The sequence below is a fragment of the Leptodactylus fuscus genome, chromosome 2 (assembly GCF_031893055.1).
Source record: "Leptodactylus fuscus isolate aLepFus1 chromosome 2, aLepFus1.hap2, whole genome shotgun sequence".
Taxonomy (NCBI): domain Eukaryota; kingdom Metazoa; phylum Chordata; class Amphibia; order Anura; family Leptodactylidae; genus Leptodactylus; species Leptodactylus fuscus.
The window spans coordinates 219,102,810-219,130,633 of record NC_134266.1 but is presented as its reverse complement, the minus strand read 5'-3'; the positions used below and the strand labels follow the sequence as shown (position 1 = coordinate 219,130,633).

At 42.5% G+C, this 27,824-nt stretch overlaps 2 protein-coding genes and 1 long non-coding RNA gene across 3 annotated transcripts in view; 2 read left to right on the top strand and 1 right to left on the bottom strand.

Annotated features, from left to right (window-relative positions):
• The window catches only part of LOC142195709 (uncharacterized), a 293,946-nt gene that overhangs the window by 219,945 nt on the left and 46,177 nt on the right, over positions 1–27,824 (bottom strand). The window lies entirely within an intron of this gene.
• Positions 239–15,130, top strand: NABP2 (nucleic acid binding protein 2). Its single transcript, XM_075265698.1, has 7 exons — positions 239–331; positions 4,869–4,983; positions 5,144–5,282; positions 8,280–8,351; positions 10,262–10,343; positions 10,422–10,491; positions 10,712–15,130. Exons 2-7 carry the CDS (start codon positions 4,905–4,907, stop codon positions 10,882–10,884), a joined length of 615 nt encoding a protein of 204 aa, XP_075121799.1. The 5' UTR covers positions 239–331; positions 4,869–4,904; the 3' UTR covers positions 10,885–15,130.
• The window catches only part of SLC39A5 (solute carrier family 39 member 5), a 40,399-nt gene continuing 32,592 nt past the window's right edge, over positions 20,018–27,824 (top strand). Inside the window, exon 1 of the mRNA XM_075262857.1 lies at positions 20,018–20,157. The gene's annotated coding sequence lies outside the window, so the exon portion shown is untranslated. The remainder of the gene's footprint in view (positions 20,158–27,824) is intronic.

Below are 27,824 nucleotides of genomic sequence, written 5' to 3'. Positions count from 1 at the left end.
TTGACTAGAGCTCGCAGCCCGCAGTGACATCACTACACTACACCGCGGAGAGTCTGACAGGAGCCCCGCCTCCCAGCAATCACCCCGCCCCAATAATGACGTTATGAAAGTCTTCAGCCTTGCGCGGCCAGAACGCTCCTATTGGTCAGTCTTTGTGAGGTGAAGTTGCCATTGGCTCCTGACTCTGCTTTTAGGAATCTGATTGGCCGAGGAAAATCAGTGACTTCCTGCAAGTGCAGCAAAAAGAAAGCGGGGTCGGGCGGAGAGGGATGTGATATATCGGGACCGGAGAAAGCTGTCGTGACAGAGACAGCGGAGCTATCCAGCTAAGGTAGTGTATGTGATGTGTGCGAGTGGCGGGATATGAGCGGTGTCTATAGACCTGCATAGATATACACTACAGTCAGGAATCTGCTGCTACTGTCTAGGACCTGAGTTATTGAAGTGACGAGGACTTGCATGAAGATGGGCAGAATGGACAAGAGTGACATTTTCTGATGACTTCTGCAAGTGATTGTCAATGATGTCAGTAGATGAACTGCAGATGGGATTAGATGTTAGATTCCTTCTTACTAAACTGCTGAGACTGTTATAAGATAAGAAAAGGAGCAATAATCTCCTTACTGATCTCTACTGGTCCCTGTACACACTTGCATCCACTCACTAGGTGCAGCACTGAGCTCAGTGGTATTGCTAGGTGTCATTGGAGGGCAGGATACAAAGAGTGCTGGAACAGGAGAAATCACCACATCTATCTAATCTATCTATCTATCTATCTATCTATCCTGCACATGAGCAGCATCCATTCCCGTTTTCCATAGATAGATAAGTAAACTATGAATTGACAACAAATCTATATGTATCAGGATTTACATCTGAGTACTGGTTATTCACCCCTTCAATAGTTATCATGCATTTAGACACTACTGAACAGAATTGCTATATCTACGCATTGGTCATTTGTAACTTCTTTTGCCTTGGATTGCCATCTGTGATATCTCTAATGCACCATCCTATTATCTTATACACTCCTGCTCGAGGGCTAGTTCACACAGAGTTTTTTTGGCAGCGGTTTTTGACGCGGAATCCTCCTCAAAATCTGCTGCCAAAAACAGCTCCCAATGACTTCAATAGGAGCCGCTCGCTTCTTTTTTCCACTAGTAGCAAACAAAAAGAAGCAACATGCCCCTTCTTCACGCAGATTCCGCAACGGAAGACTCCCATCTGATTAGGCCCATTCATTTGAGCGGAATGCTGCGACGGGATGCCGGTGCACTGCATCGACATGCCGGCGCGGCTAGCCACACGGTATGTTCACACGCGGATTCTGTTTTCCGCCGTGTGAACATACCCTTACAGGGATCACTGGAGTGATCACCCATGCGAGACCTGAACATTACCACACTTTGCCCAAATGATAGTTTTACCAGTCTGTAACCTGCAACACTCTGACTGTTCTTGGAATTCCCATGAAAGTGAATGGAGCATGCTGGGAATTGTAGTTTCACAGCAGCTGGAGTACCAAAGGTTGCAGACCCCTTTGTTAGGTTATTAATGGCAAAATATGTCCACAGTACTCTCACGCTAAGGCCCTCAATCAACTTATGACATATCAGTGGCCAAATGAGTACCATACTAATACCATCAAGTGTCCGAAAATTCATACATAATAGTATCATATAGTGCTGAAGTAATGCTGTCATTTAATGTCCAGATAACCCATAAATAACTCAAGCAATACCCTTTAGACCAGGGGTCCTCAAACTTTTTAAACAGTGGGCCGGAGGCAGAGCAGGTCGCACAGACATCGGGAGTGGTGCTCTCCAATAGGTAAAGTGAAGTGCGCTCCATGGCCTGGCCCGAGCTCCCCAGGAGCTTCATTATAAATGCACGCTTGTTGGCGGGGCCAGACAGAAGTGCTTGGCGAGCCGCATGTGGCCCGCGGGCTGCAGTTTGAGGACCTGCTTTAGACAAAGGTCACACATTCTAGTTGTTTTGTTTGTTTTTTTTTCAATCAAAGTCAGAAGTTACTTTTAAAAGGAATTGGGAAAAGTAAAATATACACTGCTCAAAAAAATAACGGAACACTTAGGGTCCATTCACAATGAGTTTTTTGGCGAGGATATTGACACTGAATTAGTGTCAGAATCCACGTGGAAAAAAAGCTTCGCCATAGAGTTCCATGGGTTACACTAACTTTTTTTTTTTTTTTTTTACGCTAGCGGATTTTTTCCTCTAGCGGAAAAAGGCTTCCTTCAGGTGGATTCCACCTGCAAAAACCAACGCAGTCAATGGGAGGCGGAAAATCAAAGTGTCCAGAGCATGGAGCAGATACCAGGAGACAAGCCCCCCCAGGAGATGTGGATGGGGCTGTAGCGCAAGGAAGGACAGGAGGAGTAGTGCCAGAGCCCTGCAAAATTACCTCTAGCAGGCCACTAACATCCATGTGTCTGCTCAAACTATCAAAAACCTACAACCCAACACTGTTCATGGCGATTGGCATGTGCCAGAGAACTCCAAGATTGGTAGATTTGACATTGGCGCCGAATGCAGGTTCAGAATGAGTATGAGTGACAGACAGGTGATGCCATGGAGAACGTTCTGCTGCCTGCAACATCCTCCAGCATGACTGGTTTGGCAGTGGTTCGGTAATGGTGTGGGGAAGCATTTCTTTGGAGTACCGCACAGCCCTCCATGGACTAGCCAGAGGTACCCTGACTGCCATTAGCTACTGGGATGAGATCCTTAGACCCATTGTGCAGGTGCAGTGCGCCCTGGGTTCCTTCTAATACATGACAATGCTACCGTGTTTGCCCAAAATAGGACACACACCCCAAAAGTAAGGCATGCAGGGGTTTCTGTTGAATTGCCTAATATAAGGCACCCCCCGAAAATAAGGCATGCCTAAAAAATTTTGCAGCCAACTGAACACTGTGCGATGTGCTCGGTGTGCACAGGAAATCCGGCTGCTGCCTCTGCTGTTGTGTCCACTGTCCCTGCTGCTGTAGGATGAGCTCTCCCAGCTCATCCCAGAGGCAGCAGCCGGCGTACAGAAGAGACAGTGAATTGAGGATCGCTAAGCCCCGCCCATGATAGGCCTTCTAAGTCCCGCCCCCGTAGGGTCGCTAAGCCCCGCCCACCACTGCTGGGACGAACAGCAGCACCAGTGCTGCTACGAAGATGGGAAAGGTAAGTATGATTCCCCCCCATACAGTACCTACAACCAGCAGTCATGCTGACTCTCCTCTAAGGACGTGCTGGCATGACTGCTGGTTGTAATAAAGACATCCCCCGAAAATAAGACATATCCTATTTTAGGACGCCAATTTAATATAAGACACTGTCTTATTTTCGGGGAAACACGGTAGGCCTTATGTGGCTGAAGTGTCAGCGTTTCTTGCATAATAAAAGTATTGGTTTTTAACAGACTGTTGTTTTTCTATGTTTTTGTTTTTGCATTAATAGACGTAATGGGTTAATTTTTTGTTCACATGTTCACTCTTAGTGTTGTTTTGTTTTTTTGCACTAATAGATGTAATGGGTTAATTTTTTTTGTACAACCATGTTCACACACTGTTTTTTTTTTTTTCTTTTTTTTTTTTTTTTTTTTTTTTTTAGTTCATTTATTTATTTTCAGATATGCTCCCGTTTCAGAGGGAAATTTCTTGCATATGTCATTTATAACTATGGTTTCTTTCTCAGTTCATGTATGTATCGGTGGTACCTTTAAGTTTAAGGTCACGTGTAAGATCCTATCACCTGTATTTAATTAACAGATAAGTTTTCTGACAGCATATAAACCAACTCTCAGTAACCATCTATAAGCTATGACTAAGGGAATGAAATCTACATTACGAAACGCGTAATCTTGTTTCTGTTTTTATATATGGATCCACTTTTTTGTATGTCTCTTTTTAATCATTTCAAGTAAAAGTTAAATTTTATATTTTTTTTTGCTGGAAAATTGCTTTTTTTTTTTTTTTTTCCAAGCCTTGTCAGTATTGATGCTATGGTTTGGCCTGCCCACTCCCCAGACCTGAATCCAATGGAGCACATCTGGGACATCGTGTCTCATTCCGTCCACCAATGCCATGTTGCACCGCAATCATTCCTGGCTTTGGCAAAAAATAAATAAATAAAAAAATCTGTAACGAAAGAATGAAGCTTTTCTGAAGTGTGTGGCCTCAACCTATAGATAACTCAGATATTATTGCCATTCAGATTTCATATAATAGTACTTGTACCAAAATATCAGTAAAATATATTTGCCTCATGTTCCACCAGGATTAAAAAAAAAAATAATACATGTATCATTGCCTCCTAATTCCAGCACAGTTGTAATTTTTTTTTTCTTGCCCCGACAGTTTCCAAACAAGTGCAGTTAGTTTTGGTGCCTGATATGGTACTTAGGCTCTGTATTGGCAGGGGGTGTGATTCATTGCTCCAATCAGAAGTGGACAGTGTCAGAGCTCAGGATCACATTCCTTGTCTGCTGCTGACTGACACCGCCCTCCTGATAGTACTACAGAGTATATCCGGCACCAAAACTAACAGCACTGATTGCTCCGGAATGGTGGGGGCTAGAGAAAAAAAATTCCAATTGTGTCAGAATCTGCAGAGCAGCACTTATTAAATGATAAAAAGAACTGTACTTGTTGGAGGTGGTGAAAGGTCCTCTATAAATCCATATTGTAAAAACAACTTGGGGTATTCCAGGATTTTAAATGAACGTTTTAACTTGAAAAATACTGACTTGTAATGTGTTAATATAGTGTCTTTGGTCACAATACAGATGGAGAGTTTTTAGTTGTATAGAATCTATTTAAGTTGCATAGAAATCTGATGCAAATGGTCTTCTTACTTCATAGGGATTAGAACGGCATTGGCTTGGGAGGAAGGCCACTATGACCACTGAAACCTTTGTGAAGGATGTGAAGCCTGGGCTTAAAAACCTGAATGTTATCTTCATTGTCCTTGAAACAGGTAAGGCCTGGTCAAGACAGCAGACTGTAGAGAGAAGACCCAGATGACATGTCAGCTCTTCTGACTTGTCTATTGTGGAGAATACTTGTATTACAGTGACTTACGATTCTAAAGCTTGTATTTCATATAGTCGTGTAACCTTCTTCTCTTGGCCTTGCAGGTAGAGTGACCAAGACAAAGGATGGACATGAAGTCAGAACGTGTAAAGTGGCAGACAAGACTGGCAGCATCAATATCTCTGTGTGGGATGATGTGGGGAATTTGATTCAGCCTGGGGACATCATCAGACTTACAAAAGGGTGACCAATTACTTTTTATTTATTTATTTTTTAAACACACTCTTGTCTGTCAGCGAAACTACATCTACCACTCAGATGAGCTTATGTGTGTGGCAGATGTCTCCCCTGACAATTATAGTAAGTAGGTTGCCATTGACCCTCAGGAAAAGACTTGGCGTTTGTTATTGTAATGTCTAAAAGGTTATAAATTAAAGGGGTTGCCCAGTAATATAAATGTATGGCCTATCCATAGGATAGGTCATAAATATTTGATCAGTGGACTTATGGATCAGCTATTTGGAGCCGCTTTGAAGCCTGTACTATACACTGCATGGATACATAATCGGTTTGCTCTATGCTCCATATAGTGGTCAGGTGCTGGTATTGCAGCTCAGCTTCCATTGAGTGCAGTCGGAGCTGATCTGCTGTACCAGCGCCCAACTTCTATACAGGGTCTGAAGCCAACTGCTTTTGGCTCTGTGCAGTATATAGTTCTGGCTGTGGAAGTGGTCCTGAATGGATGATTTGGAATGAAAAGAGGAAAAAAAAAAATCCTTGCCAACTCCTTTAATAAACTGCAGTGCTAGCCAGCTGTCCAGATGAGTAGTGAGGAGGAAGGGGGAAGAGGATGATTTATCATGGTTATTCTGGGAGTGACAAACTTATAGGTTTGTTTCCATGTGTCTAAAAGTGCAAATTAAGATACAGTCTTTAAAGGAGTATTCCCATAACTCTTGTTCTAAAGGCTCTGTACTCTCTTCACTTCCTGGATTTCTCGCACATTGGTGGGCGGGGTTTCACTTGCTCTGCTATGATTCACAGTATGATGCTGATGTGGAAACTGATGTAGCAGAGCTGGATTTGAGTCAGCTTGCATTACATACAGAGGTAACGGTCTCCTTATCTCAGCCCTTATCAGCCAAATTCAATTAAACTGGCTGATAAGTGGAAAAGCTGAAGATAGACCACACAGTAATCCCCGAGCGCTCACCTTCCCCTCCCCTATGAGGAGCTCCGTTGCTTGTCAGCCCCTCCTGAGAGCAGGCAGCAATGTCACTTGACAAATGAGCAGGTAAGCCCAAGGGCCAGTGTCAACAATGAAGTGAATAAATTAAGATAGCGGCCAAACAAAGCAGTTTTGATAAAGCAATGTATTTAGGAAAAGTCTTATATCCACATAAACTAGCACTATAGATAGGATCCTTGTTATGGGACAACCCCTTTAAGGCTGAGGCCCCAAGTTGCAGAAACAACGCTGCTTTTGTTGCAGATTTAGCTGCTTTGTTTTGAGCCAAACCTAGGAGTGGCTACAAAAGGAATGGGGAAATGTATAGAAGCTCTTATGTCTACCATCTGAACAATCCACTCCTGACTTTGGCTCAAAAAAACTGAAACAAAAAAAAGCTGATTTTCCGCAAAGTGGGGTTTCGGCCTAAAGGAATTTTCCAGTTTCTAGTATTGATGGCCTGTCATTAGTCACGGTGTTGCCTTTTAACCCTTTGAACGTACCCTGCTCACGGTTTGAGCAAAGTACGTTGCAGTTTACCCTAAACAGGATGCTTTCAGGGAGACTACAGAGGTGGCAGTCACTGTAAATGGCTCTGACTCTGGAACCACGCTGTTAATCTTGTTTTAAAGCCTATATCATGTCTGTAGCCCACATATCTTTTGGGAGATCGCTGAGTAAAGCGGACGCTGGGTTCACATCAGCGCCTGAACTCCGTTTTCAGGTTTCCGTCTTCAGCTGTATGCGCCGGTGAGCGTTTTATGCGCTCCGCTGCGAAACAGTTTTAGTTAAACCAGACAGAGTACTGCATGTCCAACTCTGCGTCCGATTTAAAAAAAAAATGTTTCGCCGCAGAGCACATAAAACGCTCACCGGCGCACACGGTGCGACACTTTTCAAGCCCATTCAAATGAAACGGAAGCCTGCAGAACGGGTACGGGCGCAGATGTGAATGAGCCCTGAGCTGCATTTACTCAAAGTTTCGCCTTTATTCTCCTGTCCATGTCACTTCAGATAACCCCAGGGGAGGCGGACCATGGACTTCTGCTCATGATATCAACCAGAAAGTATACTTGCTGTTTTTTGGGGGGGTTTTTTTCCCATGTTAACAAAAAACAAACAAAAACCACAGAATTGGTATCTAAACATCTGTAACAACTAGAGATGAGCGAATACTATTCGAAATGCCCGTTTCGAATAGCACGCTCCCATAGGAATGAACGGCTGCATCCATTCATTCCTATGAAAGAGTGCTATTCGAAACGGACATTTCGAATAGTATTCACTCATCTCTAGTAACAACCCCTAAAGTTTATTACACATAATAAACGACATAAACCTAAAAATTCAGATGACAAAATTGATGTTTTATGATCATCTCTCCTCCAGAAAATGTTACTAAATGTCTTAGGCTAAGGCCCCATGGGCCATAATTGCAGCGCTAAAGCGTTGCGGAGAGAACCACTGCGTGATCGCATTGCGGTTCTTTCCGCAGCGCTTTTAAGAAAAAGTTCCGAGTTTTCCTCTGCGGACTTGCTCTTACCATTATATATACGGGAAAGCCGCCAGCGTTTCCGTAGATATAATTAACATGCTGCGATTTGCAAATCGCAGTGTGTTCGCGCTGTGATTTCTTCCGCAAAGTGGGCATAGGATTCATGCGAATCCCATCTCCTTTGCTTGCACTGTAAACCGCCGCGATTTTTCCCACAGCGTCTCCACTGCGGCCAAATCGTGGCGTCTATGTCCTGTGGGGCCCCGGGCTTATAGAGCTGGTATGGCAGATTTTTGGCTCAAATTTCTCCAACATTCTGGCACATTTTCAGCAGTAAATACTCCCCATGCTTATTAACATTAAATTTATTTACTGTGCCATTATTACAGTAGTGTAATGTAATTGGTTACACTTGGCTGTGTGTGCTGAGTAATATACAATGTAAAGTTTGTTTTGTAGCGCACGGTTGCAGAGGTATAGTTATTTACATGTCTGGTGTGATCTTTTCTAATTTCAGGTATGCGTCTCTATTCAAAGGTTGTCTTACGTTATACACAGGGCGGGGAGGTGAGCTGCAGAAGATCGGAGAGTAAGGAACAATAATATTTTTAATTTATTTATTTATTTATTTATTTTTTTATCGCACAGTAATATCCACATATGAAATGTTATGTACTGCTTTTACACACTATGGAGAAGCTGGGACTGAATTTTAACCGACTCACCTGGCACTTCATGGAGTGACCATAAGAGCTTTTTCACCCTTCCATTTTCATCACTGGCAACACAAGCTGCTATACATTTATGGATCATGTACTCACCATGGTTATTTAGTTTTTCATATCCGTGCCATCCATGATTTTCACAGGCCTATAAACTTTAATGGTCATGCATCATCCTCAGAATGGACCAAAATAGAACATGTCGTGTGTGGGGTTGGTTTTTTTTTTTTTTTGTTTGTTTGTTTTTTTTGGGGGGGGGGAAGCTGCATGCACTCATTAAAATCAGTGGGTTTGTATGCAGTCTGTGATTAACATGGATATCGACTAAAATAAACATGTGAATAAACCCTAATGCTAGTTTCACGCTAGCGTTCAGGTTTCCGTTCTTCAGATCCGCTTGGGGACCCAAAAAACTGAAACTCTATGCACTTAAAATGAGGGCCACCTGGCTTCTGCCTGAAATCTGTGGAGAGAAATCTTACTTGCTGGGCTTTTCTCTTTGCATATTTTAAGCAGAATGGGGGACGGAGTCCCTGAAGGGTCACCAAATGTTAGTGTGACTGCAGCCAAACCATAAGGGCTTTTTGCTTAATGTCCAACTAAAGATAAGCCTTAAAGAAATAACAAGGCTCTTAAACATTTACAGAAACCCTGCAGATGTCTTATAAATATGCAGTACCTCTTTATATTTATTTATTCATGTATGGATATACATTCCTCGACATTGGAACTGCAACACAAAGAAAGAAATGTCTTGGAAAGATGGAAATGACAAGATCAATATGTTAATGATATGCAATTGATAACATGAAAACAAATTATTCAAAACCTGTCAATTTATTCAGTGTGAAGTATGAGCGCCATGCACAGAAATGCACACACTTGTATACCTTGGTATGCTAACAATGAGGTTACGAATGTTATGCCACACTGAATGCATTGGATGGATGTCAAGATTGGCTGCTGGCAGCTCCTTTTGCAATTGTGACCAATGACTCCCCAGATGTGCTGCTTGGGGAGAAAACTACGAAAACTCTGCAAGCCATGGCAGAATGTTTGGGGAAACCAGCAACTGAGAGTAGCACAAGCAACATGATGCCTGGTGTTAGCGTAACTGAAATGAAGACTAGAGGGGTCTCGCTACCATACATTGTCACCCCAGATCATTATCATGGGAGTAGGACTGGTGTGATGTTTCTTAGTGAAGACCTGTTTGTGGTGTTTCCCATGAGCAAACTCTGGGTATCATTGCTATTTGAGACAAAAGCAGGACTCCCCGTTGAAGACTTCCATCACAACCTCCATTGAGCCTTCTGTATATCGTGACTGTGGCATGAGGTCAGTTGAACACCTGTAGTTGGATGTTTGCTAGCACAATGTCTTCTGATTGTTTGTGTTGATAGAGGTTCGCTTCCATGCAACTCTTGCTCTTGTTCTAGTCTGTTGTTTTCCCAACCACCAGGACACACAACGTTGAATAGTGTGGTCATCATGATCTAGTGCCTGGTAAACCAAGGTGTCTCAGTTCAAGGGCACTTGATATGATTTTTGAGGTTTCATGTGGCTGCTAAACTTTTTTTTCAGTCTGCCTTTTATGCCCCTCTCACATATCACAGGTTGAAGCTAGGTGATGAAAACTTGATAATTTCCTTGATCTTCCCTTTTTTTTTTTTTTTGTGCATGAACTGATGGCTTGTCCTTCTTGGTCTTTGTGGCACACTGTTGGGAGTTTTTCTGCTTTTCCCTTTTCATGATTCATGTTTTTACGTATTCTTAGATTTTGCATGGTTTATTCTGAAGTGCCTAACTTTAGTGAACCAAACCCTGAATATGTTGCACAGCAATCCCAAAGTAAACAGGTAAGCGGTTTTATTTACCTTAGTGGTATTCTCTACTATTTTTAGGTGTTACTGATATCCTATTTTTTTTTATTTTAGGCGCAGGTAGAGGGCGGTTCAGGAGCAGCTAACCACAACTCCTCCAGCACTGCTACTCCTCCTCCTCCAGGTAAATCAAGAATACTTTTGGGGTTAAAACTCCAATGGGTCATATTTTTAAACTGGTCTATAAGGTAGATTTATAACTCTGGTCTTTGCCCACAGCATCCAATCACAGCACAGGTTGCATTTGATAACTCAAAGCTGTTCTCTGGTTGCTGTGGACAGCTTTCTCTTACATGGCTTTCATTCAGTCCCATTATATATGTTTATCTTGTCTCCAGCTTCAGAACTACCCAATGGTAATGGAAACAACAACCAAGGTAATGCTGTACACCCGGCTCCAGCAACTCCTCACCAGTCAACTGGCCGAATAACACGAAGTCAACCCAACCACTCTCTCCCTGGAGCATCAAACTCTATCAGTAATGGCAAAGAGACACGGCGGACTGGGAAAAGATAGCGGACTAATTAAAATTGGCAACCAAAAACTGTCCTGTGCTCTCGCCTCCATGTTACACTTGGCACCTAGTGTAAATCTGGAGAGAAGCCAGATATTTTTTTGCCCATCTCTCACCAGGAGAGGTCAGGATCTGGGTGATGTTTTAATGAAACCTCCTAGTGCATTATAAAACATATATGTAAATGCAAATGTTCTTACCATGGGAAAGATTGCCGTATCTTTTAGTATTTTCTGTAGTATTCTAACCTGTGCAAGTAGTGCATAAGACGAGCAGTCCTAGGACGTATCAGCAGGTGAGTTATTTGGATCAGAGCAATTGACTTTCACTGCAGTTTCTATCGTTTCATTGCTGTATTGTTGCAGCTGAATGTGCTTATGAGGAGAAGGCTCTGCGATCTCCATGTATTTTGGCATCTGATATTACACTGTTTTAGGGTAGTATTGTTATACCTTTTCTTTAACCTGTATCCTGTTCTTTCATTGGCCTGCATTGCATTTCTTCCTAACGGATCTTTTTATCTCCTCCTGTAGGACATTCTAATATTTCTAATTTTTTTTAACTGTGACAGCAGTTTCTGGTTCTATTGGAAGCTGGTGTTACAGAATGAACAGATACATTAGACATGGGGACTAAACATTGTGTGTACTGAACAGTACCATGGTCGGGTTATTAAGCTAAAATACAAATATTGAAGTGGTTGTCTGGCTCTCTTAAAAATTAGGCTGCATGCTGAAATCCATGTAATTTTTATCTTTTACCAGTCCTTGATGATGTCCCCGATGAGACAGGGCCGGGCAATTAATTGCAAAATAACCAAAATTGAGTCTCCTCAATCAATCTGAATTTTCAATAATTGATTATTTCAGTTTATTTTACATCCATGTCATCCTGTCTCGCACTACCATTAGTTAATGTATATTATCCCCAATCAGAAGTACTGGTATGTGAATGACCATAACAAAACTTCAGTGTCACGTAAAAAGGGGAGTGTCCTAAAATGCTTAATTATGATTTTAATTTGGGTCATAATCTCCATAACGATGACATTACAGTATTTACCTTATTTCTATCATGCAGCCTAATTGGGTTGGACAACCCCCTTTTAATCCCTCTTCCTTGGATACACATTTACCACTACTGTTTCCAGCAGAAGTCTAAAAAAAATTACATTAAAGAGTCCTTCATGTCCAAAATGCCTCCCAAACCAATAATGGTGCCTTTCATAGGAGAAGAAACCTACCTATGTAGTCACAAACTGATGAAGCAATGTAGAGACCTCATCCTTTCATGGGTATTCAGAACGTCCTGCACCAGGGGTCCTGATATGCCTGCAGACATTCTCCAGCTTTCCTCTGGAATTTTGACCCTTTAGCCATTCTTGACCATTTTCAGCCTTTGTCTGCATAACATTTCATTAGTTTGTGGCCACAGTTATTTTCCTGCTATTAAAGGCCTCTCCATGCCACTATTGTTGGTATGGGAGGCATTCTGGCTAAGGCCCCCTGTGGCGTCCTGCAGCAAAAATGCACTGCAGGCAAAACCACTGTGGCAACGCATTGTGATTCTTCCCACAGCATTTTGCACAGAAGGTTTGCAGAGGTTTCCTCTGCGGACTTTCAGCTTCAATTATATCTATAGGGAATCCGCCAGCGTTTACGTAGATATATTTGACATACTGTGATTTCCAAAACCGCAATGGTCTTGGAAATCACTGCGTGTTTGCACCACGTATTTTCTGGCAAAGTAGGTTGGGATTCACTAGAATCCCATCTTCTTTGCTGTGACTGTGAAAGGTCAATTTTTATTTTTTTAAATTTTTGCGGCATTTCCATCGCAGGTGAGCTGCAGTGTTTAACACCACATAGGGCCCCGGCCTTAAACAGTTATTCCTGGCAAGCTGCGGCTTAGATGGGAATGACTGATTCAGAGTTGACCCCAAGGGCGAACAGTACTGCTTTATGCAGTTCCCATAAATTCCATAGAGGGGAATGGGAGTTACAGAAACGGCGTAGCACAGGCGAACTCCCAATTTCTTTTATGGGAGTTACAGGAACAGTTTAGAGCAGGACTACTCGACTATTCCCTTAACTTGAGAGCAATTTGTTGAGATGAAAATAACCCTTTAATGAGAAATTTCCTTTAGTTATTCTAATTCCCAACATACAAATCTAGTTAAGGTGTTTGTGGGCAGATCTGTTTGTGTAACTGAGCCCAGTGGATTGTTCTTGTGGAATTATCAGATCTATTACACGGTCATTCGAAGTCTGATTTTCACCACTGTTAATATAGCAATGGTGCAATGCATGAGCAACCTTTACTACAGTCTTTAGCAAAATCCATGTGAAAGACATTTGGTTTTTGCTTCAGATTTGTCACTAATATTTGAGCCACATGTTTGTATTTTGACCGTTCTAAACTTTTATTACAGTACTACTACTTGACACACTTTTCAGCAGTGGCCCTTCACTTTTACTAATCCAGAAATATGGATTTTATGGCTTATCATTAGGTTAGGTCATGCATATCAGGTCATATGATTGGCTATATGGTGCTACTTCTGGTGCCTGTACTATACCCAACACAGTGCCAGAAGCAATTGGGCCCCATGCCTTGCATTAGTGGTCAGGCGTTGCTACTTCAGCATAGCTCCAATTGACTCCATTGGAGACTAAGCTGAAGTAACATCACCTGGCCAACAGGATCTAGAAGCAGCCCCATACAGCTGATCAGTTTGGGGGTAACTGGGTGTCCCTCAACTATCACATATAGTTAGGACATAAAATCTATATTCGTGGACAACCTATTAAAGTAGGCCTTTGTATCTTCACAGATCTAAAAATCTGAAAAATTGTCTAATCCACACACCACCTTTTTTTTTTTTTTTTTTTTGCAGCATTTTTATGATGTTGTAAAAAAATCGTATTCACATGTATCTGACTGTTCTTTAGTTTGAGGCTTTTCATTGCAGTCCACAGCTAATCTTCTGTGTGTGCACATAGCATTAGGCACTTGGGTTACAATATCTTATTGAATTGCTTCAAGCAAGTTGTCATTCACTTTTTATCCAAACAATTATGGGGGGGGGGGTTCTTAAAAAGGAAAATGATATGGATAACCTCACTGTTCAGTGCCAGTTATGATATATGATAGGTAGTATTAATTTCCACCCGTTTGGTCTACCAATCTGCTGGCATTGGCAGAGTCTGAGTCTGGTTGTGCCAAACTGTGTAGTGATCTGATAAAAAAAAATAGTGCAAATGTTTTTCCTACAACACTATTGATAAGGGTGCCCAATGTTTTTATGTGATCTTGTGATGGTCCTATATGATGTACAGCAAAATGATTGTTAAAGGGAATGTATCACCTATACCTATTACCTGATTTTAGTTAGTAAACCCCCCACAATTTTACATTTTTCTTAATCTGTTTTTGCTTTCTGAATGTAGAGTTCATAATTCTATTCTCTGTGTATTTATGGTGCTGCCATATAGCTGCTGTTACAGCATCTAGAGATTTGCTTTACACATGGGCCATAGGTACAATAATCTAGAGATCTCCACTGATCACTATGGGAGAGTTTGACATGCTTTCTGCTTTCCCTTTGCAGTAAAGGAGAGTAGATGAGCTACAATTGTCAATCATTATGTAAAAAAAATGTTTTGTTTTTTTTTTTGGGGGGGGTGACACATTCCCTTTAAGTGTCTGTGGATTTCCCTGCCTACATTGCTGTGTTCTCATACTGTAGATAGGGATAACATACATGTTCAGCCTGCATTTCCCCCAACCAGAAAACTAGTTTTATTAACTCTTAATCACTTTCAGTAAAGGTTTTTCTAGGTATTTTTTTCACCTCATCTTATATAATGTATTCTTTAGTAAAGCCATATACTGAGGCTCTCCATAAGATGTTGATCTGTACTTGCTGATGTCTTCTGACAATCTGAGGCGTTGATGGTCAATAACCAGAGAGCTACAAGTTGCCTTTCTGTATTATAAAGTAAATGTGCTAATTCTTGTCAATCCCATAATGTCATATGCACTGTGCACTGAATTGTTCTATACACTACGTGGTCCCAAATCCTACTGTGAATAGGAAGGTTAATGCTTTCATATGTGATCTGTTTCCTGAAGCTTTTGTGTTATCCAGCACTGGAATGTTTGGCTGTATTTCTACTGGAACTTCCCATTTCTTTTAACTTGGATGAGTTTACAAGCTATGAATGGGGAATTATCACACAGTTTAATAAAATGGCTTTATTATATTGTTTGACTCTTGTGCAGGTCTGTAGTGGTTGGTCGACAAGGGGTTCAGTAACGTCTATCAGTTCCTTAGACCCCATGCACATGACTTAGTGTCTATCTGAGGTTGGGCTGATTTTGCAGCACAATGTAGTCAGAGGACACTGAGTGACAACCGAGTGTTGTCCAAGTGCAGTCTGTGATGCACTTGCCTCCATGGGGCTTCCGAACTGTTGTGATGAAATATAGTAGAATAACAACTGCTCTAGTTTCATCAGAACAGACCATTGGATGTCCTCCTTGGATAGCACACTCAGACATGTGTATGGAACCTTAGGTTATACTCAAAAGACTGTGTATGGCTGAGGCCCCACGGTGCGGAAACGCAGCTTCTTTTGTTGCAGTTTTTTGAGTCAAACCCAGGAGTGGATTGAGAAGAAGGGAGAAGTATAAGAACTTCCTATATATTCTCCATTCCCTCTGTAGCCATTTTTGGCTTTGGCTCAAAAAAACACAACGAAAGAATCTGTGTTTCCGCACCGTGGAGCCTCAGCCTATAAAGGCTGTGTATGTCTGTTTTGTTTTTTTAATGGACATCTCACAGCAGAATTCAATTCAAGTGAATGGAGGCTATTCACATGACTGTTCTTTTAATAGTCTGTCAAAATAATAGATAATGACCTAATTTTGTTCATTTTAACAGACCCCACTATACACTGATGGTTTGTTTTGTTTTTTTTTTTTGGGGGGGGCTGTTTTAGGGTCCATTCACACAGAGGAAAATGGTGAGGAACTTGGTGTGGAATTTCACTGCTGGAAAAAAAATAAATAAATAAAGCCTCCCATTTGACTTCAGTGGATCCCTTTTTCTGCTAGTATTCCACACCAAATTCCTCACCATTTTCCTCCATGTGGATGGACCCTTACACTTCCTATCATGTCATTCTAGCCTCTTTAAATAGAGTGCAATGTACAACAAAATAAAAATAATAACATTGTGAATTTGATGTGGCTTCCATGCATAACTCTTGTGGAAACTGTGGATTGATTAACCTCAGTCACAGCCTTTATTTTTCCGTTTTCAAGTCTATTTTTGTTTTGTTTGTTTTTAGCACAAAAACTCAGCTGTGTGAACATTCTCTTACAGTAACTCAGAATTACCTAATAGACTACATGACCCTCCTATAATAAGTGACCTCGCTGTCACCTGCTGAATATTACTCAGTTCACTGAGGTTATTATATAACTGCACCTGTTATGTCTCATACCGTGTCAGTATAAAGCTGGAAAGTAAACATTCAAAGGAAATGTAAGCTGAGCTTTACTTAACATGTTGGTGAATCATTTACATAGCAATTCACTACTATAATTTTAACGATTAGTGCCGTGCCCCTATAACTAAAAAGCACATCTGACCCTGCAAAAAATAAAACTAAAATGCCCTATTCATCCCTGTACACAGAAACTTAATGCATGTCAGCATATAGCAACTGTAAGAATTTTTTTTTTTTTTTAAAAAAGGCGTTGAAATGCAAATAAAATCATATATATTTGGTATCTCTAGAATTGTACTGCAATAAACATTTTGGCTGTGCAGTGAATTGTACAGAATAACGGTACCATTCTGAAGAACAATTTGTTTTGCAAACATAAAGTCCTCATAGTTTAGTGAACGTTTAAAAAAAAAAAAAAAAACCCAAAAAAAACAAACCCTATGGCCAAATTGAAAATTGCCTGCAGCAGAAAGGGGTTAAATTACCTAGATGATTTTGACACATGACTACATAAATGGATTAGGGGGTTTAGGTCATTTATTTGGTGGGTTCAGCATTTGATCAGTCCATGTGCTAACTGGCTGCCATTATTGAATGGCATGAGTGATACACATATCACCCGCGTACCAGCCCCCTTACATTTAATGGCTAGGAGCCACAGAACCCGGGCTGCACAGCATGGACAGGAATAGGATCTGTTCCATATTTTGACTGTTGGCCCGCACATATAATCGTGTAATTCATGGTCATATGTATGGGCCCATAGAAATGAATGGGTCAGAGTGCTATATGGGGGGGAGGGAATGGAAGATAGAGCAGCGGCTGGGAGGTTTTCAGTTCTTTCCAACCCCCTATATAAATTTATAGACAAATTCCAATCACAACTATGGGATTAACAGAATATCAGTGACGTGGAGTCTAAATAATTGATGAATATATCACAAATGGTCTGAGCAAAGTACATTGACTATCACCACTGTATCAGTTGCACACAGTATGTAGAACTCTTACATTTCTATATAGCAATAGCTTTGCAGGGTTTTTCACTATGTCGTAGAAACAAGACCTAACGTGCTGATTTGCTGTGTATGTGGTGGCGATGCCTGAAGCTATACAGACAAGTTGTACTGGGTCTCATTGACTCTGCATACCTAAGGATAATAAACCTCAACTGGATTGTGCACTTGGGTATGTGAATAAGTTTCTGGTAAATGAAGGCAAAAATAGCCGTGTCCAGGAAACTGGTTATGCAATACTGTTCAGTGAAACTTCTCCAACTTTAAAGGAATTTATTGGTAAGGACTGTGCTAAATCTCTGAAGAAAGGGATTTATCCAGATGGAATGCAAACCACAAATATGAAAACTGTAGGCGAATTGGATAAACGCTCTCAGATTAGCTCATCTGTACTTTGTTAAATATGTGCAGATCTTTCCATTGTACTCTGTGTTACACTCTTTGCTTTGGCTTTACAAATATTAAAAATACTGACTGTGAATGAGACTTCACCTGTATAAATGTAACTGCAGGAAAACAGGCATTTTCTATGAGCTTTTTGATTGGTTTTAACCATACCCAACTGCACCATCTGAATGCACCCTCCAGGACCTTTCATATGTTGAATTTTTCATTGTATAAGCCAAACCAAGGAAGGGACCTAGAGAGAGACAATATCATGGAAAGACTTGCATCTCTTCTATATTTTGACCAACTCTGGTTTTGATATAAAATAATCCTTTAAGGGCTAGTTCACACGGGGACATGGACGCTGATTTTGACAGCAGATTTTGCGGCCAAATCAGCGTCCATACAATGTCCACACTATGTGAACTGCTCCCGCCACGACCATCGCGGTCGCGGCTTTCACCTCCGCTGTCGGCTCAAATGAATGAGCCGATATGGAGGGCGCTGCGGCTGGGCGGAGCTAGCAGAAAAAAAAAAGCGAGCAGTTCACATAGGGATACATTGTATGGACGCTGATTTGGCCGCGAAATCCGCTGTCAAAATCAGCGTCCATGTCCCCGTGTGAACTAGCCCTAATAGTCCCACCATGGAGAAATTCAGTGTGTTACAGCAGTATAGATGATACAGTAATAGTACAAGAAAGAACACACACAAGCTCAGAATAGCAGATAGAAAAGATACTAGGGGTCGTAGCAACTAAATTAATCCAAAATCCATCTTCATTCAAACAATATCCAACATCGTAAATAATAATCCAAATAATGGTATATAAAGTTACTGAAATTAAATTAAATACATCTGGGCATTTAATATTATTTTGAGGATTTTTTAATATTGTTTTGTTTATTTATGAATTGTGTGTTGTGATTTGATATTATACATGAATTCATTTGTCGCATTGTTATGGTTATTAGAGATGAGCGAATACTATTCGAAACGGCCGTTTTGAATAGCACGCACCCATAGGAATGAATGGAAGCAGCCGGCACGCAGACTTTGCTGGCGGCTTAACCCCCTGCGAGACTGCTGCGTCCATTCATTCCTATGGTTGCGTGCTATTCGAAACTGGAGTTTTGAATAGTATTTGCTCATCTCTAATATGGATTACTACTTCTGGGGAGTGATAGACATAATGCTGTTATATCTGAACATACTAGCATTGGATTGATCTGTCCTTGTCATGTCTACGTAAAAACAATAGTATTTTTGGACACTCCTGGTTACTACATTGTTCCAGAATTTTTTTTTAAAGGGATTCTATCATTAGCCAACCCTTTTTAAATTAAATACACATAGGAATAGTCTTAAGAAAGGCTATTCTTCTCTTACCTTTATTCTGATCCATGCCGCTGTTCCTGAGCAACATCTTTCTTCCTTATGCAAATGAGTTTTCTCGCAGCACAGAGGCCGTTGCTGGAGACTTTTCAAGCAGCACTAGGTACACCCCCATTGCTGTTTGAGCGCAGGGGACACCTCCAGTGCTGCGAGAACTCATTTGCATATGGAAGAAAGAAGATATTTCTCTGGAACGGCGGCATGGATCAAAATAATATTCCTACGTGTATTTAGTTTAAAAAGGGTATTCTAATGATAGACTCCCTTTAATTGTATTTTTCTGCAAAATTATAGATCATGATTCGGTTGATTTCTTTTGATACTGGGTATTGATTAAATACATATGTGTTTTAGATAATTTTGATGTTTTGGGAATATTTATTGGTTTTCTGATGTTTAAACGTGGCCTGCAATACACTTAGCCAAAGGGTTGAACTTTGACTTTTTATCCTTTAAGATAAGATAATCCTTTAATAGTCCCACCATTGGGAAATTCAGTGTGTTACAGCAGCATGGATAATACAATTATTATAATTTAATATTTATCCTCTAATATTTTTTGTGGTGTGAGGCCTTCACGTTGTCAGATCAGGTTGCAAGTATGTGCGTATTTTCTGGTCAGAAAGCTGTCCTGTTATTACCACTGTCGACCTTTGTACCCAGTAACACTTACGTTTTATTTGTTACCTAAAGAGGCCGGAAGGGATCTCATCTCCAGCATGTGGCAGCAGAGTCTCGCTGCTGACCCCACTGCTCTGTCACTTCCTGCCAATAATATTGACCCTTTGTAATGTGGATATTTCTTCACACCTGCACATGAACAAGTTCCAGGTAGCGTCAGGTGGATGATGTCCTGCAACGCTCCAAAAGTAGTCTTCATTATTCTATTGGATTTGCCTGTGTAAGAAGCCAATGCAGCACAAGTCTAGAGGGTTTTACAGCAGATTTCTGCCATAAAAAGGTAAATAAACCGTAAGGGAGTGGGATTTCTTGGGTTTACCAGAGGAAATTATTCTTATGGGACACTTGCTATCTATACAGAACATGTACATGTCCACTTTTATCTATGTTATAGACTTTGTTACTCTTGCACACTTGGGGCATATTACGAGGGTTGTCCAGTTCATATATATTGATGATCTATCCTCAGGATACAAGATTAGGGGTGGTCCAATACCCAGGAACCCTGCTGATCGTACCTTGACCGTCTTTACTTCTCATTCCTTGTGTTTCATAGTGGGTGTTCAATGTAATTACAGCTTAAATTTTTTCACCTGTATGGGACAAGGTTGTAATTGCATTGCATGGTCACTGCCGCAAGCTCCAAGGCACTTCCAAACAGCTGAGCAGCAGGGGTCCCGGATGCTAGACCCCCACTGCAGTGCATAGGTCACTAATGTAGAAAGAACTTGATCTATAAGGTTATTTAGGAACAACCACACATAAGCTGATGCCACATGATGTACTTAGAAGTCAGAGGACGGGTGGCCATAGTATGGAGTGTGACTTCAACCACGTGTGGTACATTGTGTGGGAGCTGAAAAAGCAGCAAGAAATTGGCTACTGATAAGGAGGGGCTGTCAACTATGTCAGAGCCTGTAGCCAAGATGGCTCATGGCTTTTGCTTGAACTTTGTGTATAGGAGAGGCTACCGCGATCACATACTGTTCTGCGTGATGTTGTTTGTCGGGTTGCACCAACCGCTTTTATATGATGTCCAACACGTCAAGTAGAATTACCATAACCATATTCATATGACACTAGAACCTCTATATAAGTATTACACTTTAACCTGAGATACAGCATACCATGCATTTCTTGACAGTACCTTCTGCTATATACACCCTATTTTACCCATCTTTTGGTGTCTCTTGCACTTCTCTTACTGGCAGGAGAAGGGTATTTTACCTAAGGTTGGATTCACACCGGGTTTTTTGGGCTGGATTTTGATGCGGAATCCGTGTCAGAATCCGACTCCAAAAAAACGTCTCCCATAGACTTCAATGGGAGCCATTCACTTCTTTTTTCCATTAGCGGTTTTGTGCTGCTTGTGGAAAAAAGAAGCGACCTGACTTTTCTTGCCGCAGATTCCGCGGAGCAAATACTCCCTCCTGACTACGCCCATACATTTGGGCCTAATCCGGAGTGGAATGCCGCGACTGGATGCCGGTGCACTGCATCTGCATCCAGTTGTGGCTAGCCGTTTTTTTTTTTTTTTGGACTGGATTCTGAAACTGCCTCTGCATCAAAATCCGGCCCAAAAATCCCAGTGTGAACCCAGCCTAAGTGAGTCTTACTGGTGCACTCACCTGTAGTTTTATTACCTAGCTACAGATTGTTTTCTTGCACCGGCATCCAGTCGTAGCTACCTTTTATGGTGTGAACTTACCCTTGGGATAAACCGTCAATATTACAAACTGGATAATCCCTTTAATTCTTCCAAACACTGAATTATATGTCCTGCACAATTTTGGACTTCTTTTTGGTAATCTAATCTAATGTACAACCTGGAGTATTTCCAGTCACGGGATGGGCTGAAATTTAAACTTTTTAATTAATCTTTTGAAATTACTAAATATTAACATTCATATGTAAGTAAGACTAGGTTCACACTAAGCTTTTTTTCATATCAATAACTGCATGCTTTTTATTGCAGTAATGAGTAGCACTTTATAATGCACTTCATCTGAGTCGCACATTTTGTTGGCCTGCCAGTCAACCAGAGACCTCACTGCAATGAGAAAACCATGCAGTTCTTTTTAGGGTCTGTTTACATGTTCAGGTTTTCAGATGCCATTTTTGAAGCCCAAACCAGGTGTGGATCACAAAGGGAGTGACGTATGTAGGACAGGTGCTACTTCTCCACTTTTTCAATCCACTCCTGGTTTTAGCTTCAAAAACTGCATCTAAAAAAACCCCTAAATGTGTAAATATACCCTACAGATGGTGTGTGTGAACCAGCCTGCAAGTCAGAATTCTTGACCCATCCCCCATCCAAGGCTAAATCTGTATTGTAATGGCCAAGTGTAGGTGTGGAAAAACAAACAGCTTAACTGTGGGCTAAACTGGGATATGTAGGAGCCTTTGTGTGCCAACAAGATCAACAGAAACACCGAAAAAGGTGCAGAAAGTAGAGGACTCGCAACTGGTAAGTGTAACGCAACAATCTGGCCTACTGCTCGGATGGCTTGTTTTCTACCATTGATAATGGGTCAGGATCACATTACTGCAGGGCAAGGAAAGGTTCATTCCTGATTTTATATATACGTCCGAAAATGGGGGAATGATTAGATTTTTATCATTATTTAGAATTTCTGTAATGCTATGTTTAATCCATAGTGGCCTGTAGATGCCTTGGGGAAAATGTAGTAGTATGTCTTTTTGCTTATAGTTGTTTTTGTTTTGTTTTTTTGTTTTTTTAATGTAGTTTTTTTTTGTTCATTTTTGTGTTAATAATATAATGGAGGCAATGCCAGACTTTACCTAACTATTATAATCTGTGTGTATGTAGACAGATATTAGCATGACACATGCCCTAATCCTGAACACTGTCACTAGGGACCTCCCCTCCCCGGGCGTGAGGTGTTGGAATGGCTTCCTGCTGATTGTGCGGAAGGAGGGGGGGGGGCTTACTTCAGCTCTCAGTGGCGGATCCAGGGTTTGCGGGGCCCTGGGCAATTGACTTTGGCGGGGCCCTACGCGCAGCAAATTAGGCCCCGCCCACTTTTATGTTGACTCCGCCCACTCATTAATTTTTCATGTGATTCCACACAGTATAATCCTCCTACAGTCACCCGTAAATTATATGTCCCCCCCTCCATCTCTCCCCATTTTCATATACACCCTTCATCTACCCCTAGTTTCATGTCCCCCCCTCTATCTCTGTCCTTAGTTTCATGCCATTCTCCCCCTTTATCTGCCCACAGTTTCATGTCCCCCCCGTCTCTGCCCCAGTGTCATGCCGGTCTCTCCCCTTCATCTGCCCCAGTGTCATGCCGTTCTCCCCCCCTTCATCTGCCCCAGTGTCATGCCGTTCTCCCCCCCTTCATCTGCCCCAGTGTCATGCCGTTCTCCCCCCCTTCATCTGCCCCAGTGTCATGCCGTTCTCCCCCCCTTCATCTGCCCCAGTGTCATGCCGTTCTCCCCCCCTTCATCTGCCCCAGTGTCATGCCACCCCCCCCCCTTCATCTGCCTCAGTGTCATGCCGTTCTCTCCCCCTTCATTTGCCCCAGTGTCATGCCGTTCTTGCCCCTTCATCTGCCTCAGTGTCATGCCGTTCTCCCCCCCTTCATCTGCCCCAGTGTCATGCCGTTCTCCCCCTCCATCTGCCCCAGTGTCATGCCGTTCTCCCCCCTCCATCTGCCCCAGTGTCATGCCGTTCTCCCCCCTCTATCTGCCCCAGTGTCATGCCGTTCTCCCCCCTTCATCTGCCCCAGTGTCATGCCGTTCTCCCCCCTTCATCTGCCCCAGTGTCATGCCGTTCTGCCCCAGTGTCATGCCGTTCTCCCCCCCTCCATCTGCCCCAGTGTCATGCTATTCTCCCCCCTTCATCTGCCCCAGTGTCATGCCGTTCTCCCCCCCTTCATCTGCCCCAGTGTCATGCCGTTCTCCCCCCTCCATCTGCCCCAGTGTCATGCCGTTCTCCCCCCTCCATCTGCCCCAGTGTCATGCCGTTCTCCCCCCCTTCATCTGCCCCAGTGTCATGCCGTTCTCCCCCCCTTCATCTGCCCCAGTGTCATGCCGTTCTCCCCCCCTTCATCTGCCCCAGTGTCATGCCGTTCTCCCCCCCTTCATCTGCCCCAGTGTCATGCCGTTCTCCCCCCCTTCATCTGCCCCAGTGTCATGTTGTTCTCCCCCCCTCCATCTGCCCCAGTGTCATGCTGTTCTCCCCTCCTCCATCTGCCCCAGTTTCATGCCGTTCCCCCCCCTCCCCTTCATCTGCCCCAGTGTCATGCTGTTCCCCCCTCCCCTTCATTTGCCCCCCAGTTTCTTTGGGCCCCCTCCATCTTTGTCCCCAGTTTCATGCCGTTCTCTCCCCACCCCCTTCATCTTCCCCAGTGTCATGCCGTTCCCCCCCTCCCCTTCATTTGCCCCCCAGTTTCATGGGCCCCCTTCATTATGTTCCACCTTAATATTAAATACAAAACAAACACTTACACTCACCTTCCATCACTCACCTTCCATCGTTCCCCCGACGCTCCTCTCTCACTCCAGTGCAGTCACATACGCGATGCAGGAGCTGTGACCTCAGCTCCTGCTTAGCTGCGGCCTGGCTTGCGTGTGTAGGCATGATGTGGTGACGTCATCGCGCCTACACACGCAAGCTGGGCCGGAGCTTTAAAGCAGGAGCTGATCTCACAGCTCCTGCTTTAATCCCGTATGTATTCCAGCTCATCGGCGGACGGACGCCGATGAGCTGGAATCGTGACAGGCAAGTTGCCCGACTTTGCCGAGACGGACCAGGACCATTTTGTTAGGGCCGGGCCGCGGGGCCCCGCTAAGCGCGGGGCCCCGGGCGGTTGCCCGGCTCGCCCGGCCCTGGATCCGCCCCTGTCAGCGCTTATAAATGGTTGCTCTCATTGCTGTATCTCCAATAGAATTGTGAGAAACAGGAGCCTTTTTTGTGGTCACCTGTTCAGTAAATGTGAGTGACTATAGCTGGCCAGAGACATGCACAATGTAGAAAATTAAACAAAAAAAAAAAAACCACTTGATCTACTTTTCACAGATGTGAAAAGCGGGTTACCCATGGACAGCACACTACTCCTAAATCAACAGTGTAGGGTGTGAATGAGGCCAAACACTCGATCACTTGCTCAGGTCACATCATTAATGACATTCAGGTGTGTAGATAAAAGCTCTTAGGAAAAGCCATGAGGCCGGGATCCCACGGGTCAGAAATGCCGTGATTTGTCTCCGGCAGCAACGCCGCTGGAAAAATTGCGGCGTTTTACAGTAATTGCAAAGTGGATGGGATTCATGCGATCCTATGCCCTCTTTGCAGTAAAAATGGCAGCGCAGACACACTGTGATTTCCAAAACCGTCACGGTTTTGGAAATCGTAACATGTCAATTAAATCTACGTAAATGTTTTGCGGATCGTCCCGTGGGGCCTTAGCCTAATGAGGTTTTCCTTCACCCAGGGCAAAGGTTCAATTCACTGCCCTTACTATGTATCTAAATACATAAAAGTCACCCAGCTACGCGCCGCTGCCAACCAGTACCTGCCTCCTACACCGATGCCCATAGATCCAATGGTAGAAGGGTTCAACTTCAGCCTCACATGTGCATTTTGTCACTGCATGAATCAATTGAGCTGTGTGAGAGTTTGTTCTTTGTGGTATGACTTTTAGTTTTTATTAGTGCTATATTTTTTTCATTCTGCCTCTCAAAAATAGCAATTTTACTTTAGTGTAGCAACTGTATTAAATTTATAAATTTTATTACATTTATTGGTGATACCAAATATGTCTGTTTTATATTTCTCCCTTTTTTTATGTAGAGTGTGAGCCCCATATAGGGATCACAATGTACTTTTTTTTTTTTCCTCTCAGTATATCCTTGTAGAATGGGAGGAAATCCACGCAAACACAGGGAGAACATACAAACTCCTTGCAGATGTTCCTGGCGGGATTCGAACCCAGGACTCCAGTGCTGCAAGGCTGCAGTGATAACAACTGAGCCACCGTGTTGCCCCTATAATTCTCCCTTTTTCCTAATAAAACTGACCTGTGCAATAAATAATAATTTTCATATTTACTTTTTCAAAACTTTTAATTTTTTTTTTTCATGCCAGCAGGAGACATGAACATGCAATATCATAATGCACTGTATAACTGCTGTATGACAGTACATTATAACTATCCGGTAGATAGACCGGCTCCCTAGCTCTCTACTCACTGATCCGCTACAGTTGCAAATACTAAATAAGTTTACATACTTAGGAGTGATTGTGACCCCCAGACAATGTGGTTTTGTATCTTGACCCCCTTTTACTACACTTGTGGTCTAAAATAAAAAAAAAAAACATGGTACAAACTGCCTATGTCTGTGGTGGGTTGTGGCAATTCTATTAACATTTTAATGCCACGGGAACTTTCCCTATTAAATAACTTACCTGTGTGGATTCCCATCGCATATTTCCATAAAGTATATTCTTATTCATATTTATTTTAGAATTAAACTTCTTTGGAAAGAGCAAAATACCAGGATAAAGCTTGAAATGCTACAAGGCAAAAAAGGCAGGTTGGTTAGCCATCCCCAGCGCCTGGAGCAATTGTCATAGAACTTTGAGGGGGGAAATGGCGGGGGTCTAGCACCCGGCAAGTACTTTGGAAGCAAAAGTGACCTGGGTTCCTGCTACAGTCCGCTAGGTGAATATAGCTGGCATAGAAAGTGGGGAAAGAGGAGCCTATGAGCAACCTGGCTTAGGGGTCCAGTCACAGTTGAGGCTTCTGCGACCCCTATAACTATATCTCTGATAACATTTGTGAGGACCAAATTGTGCTCTTTGGCGGTGCTGAAGGCAGTTTCACTTCCTGCCACTCAAAGTACAGCCCTTGTACTCTATGGCCTGACATCTTGTAGTCAGACTGAACAGGAAAGCTTCTGTGTAGAAGGGAGTTTTTCATGCCATTTATGGAGAAGTGTAGCAAGGGGTTGAGCACGGGGGAGCAAACACAACCAAGTGGACCCCCAACTCAAGTTTACCAGGGTAGATACAGAGATTACACAGAGCCCTGCAAACCATTTAGGTATACAATATTGTCTATAATACAATAGTGACTATAGGTGATGTCTGTAATTGTTCACTTTTCTTATCTCTTCCATCTGGACCACTTCTTCCAGCGGTGACTTGTCTCTGTAAAGTGTGCAACACAGATATCTTTGGCTCCTCACTTTTCAATGCACCTGACCTACCCTGTTTATGACTACAGAAAGTCTCCGTCCTGCTGTTACGTCCAATTATAAAATATAATACCCGCAAATGCATTTTTAAATAAATAATCTCCCTGTGTACTCCTGAGGGAGTACAGCATGACATCTGCCTGTGACAAGAAGCAGACATTTTTTATTTTTTTTTTATCAAGTTTTATTGAACGTTTTTGAAAAATTATACAATATAGAAAAATTGCTTATGAACAGCAGTGAGTAAAGTTCAATCATTAAAATATACAGAGAAATAATAAGTGAATACAAACACCTGCAAGAAAACGTCTGATATTAGAGCTGTAATAAACAATCAACAGGTCTAGAGCTAACAAACAGGTGGTACAGTTTGGATAGGGGAATAGGAATATTAGAGGGGGAGGAGGGGGGGGGGAGGTAGAAGTAAATGTAGAGATGTAGAAAGAAGACGGGAACTGGGAAGCGAAAGAATTGAATTGTCATGGTCGGGGAGTAGCAGGTAGTGAAGACTAGCTAGTGGTCAGCAGGTCATCTTATCGTAGTAAACCTGTGAGCCACGAAAGCGGATCCAAGGGGCCCAGATCTTGTTATACCGGTCGTGGGAGAATCTATTCCAGTTCAACAGTTCCTCAAATCTCGATATTTGGTCAACCTTAGTCAGCCACTCAGAGAAAGGTACGGGCGCAGTCTGGGATAAGAGATTTAGCAGCTTCAATTAGG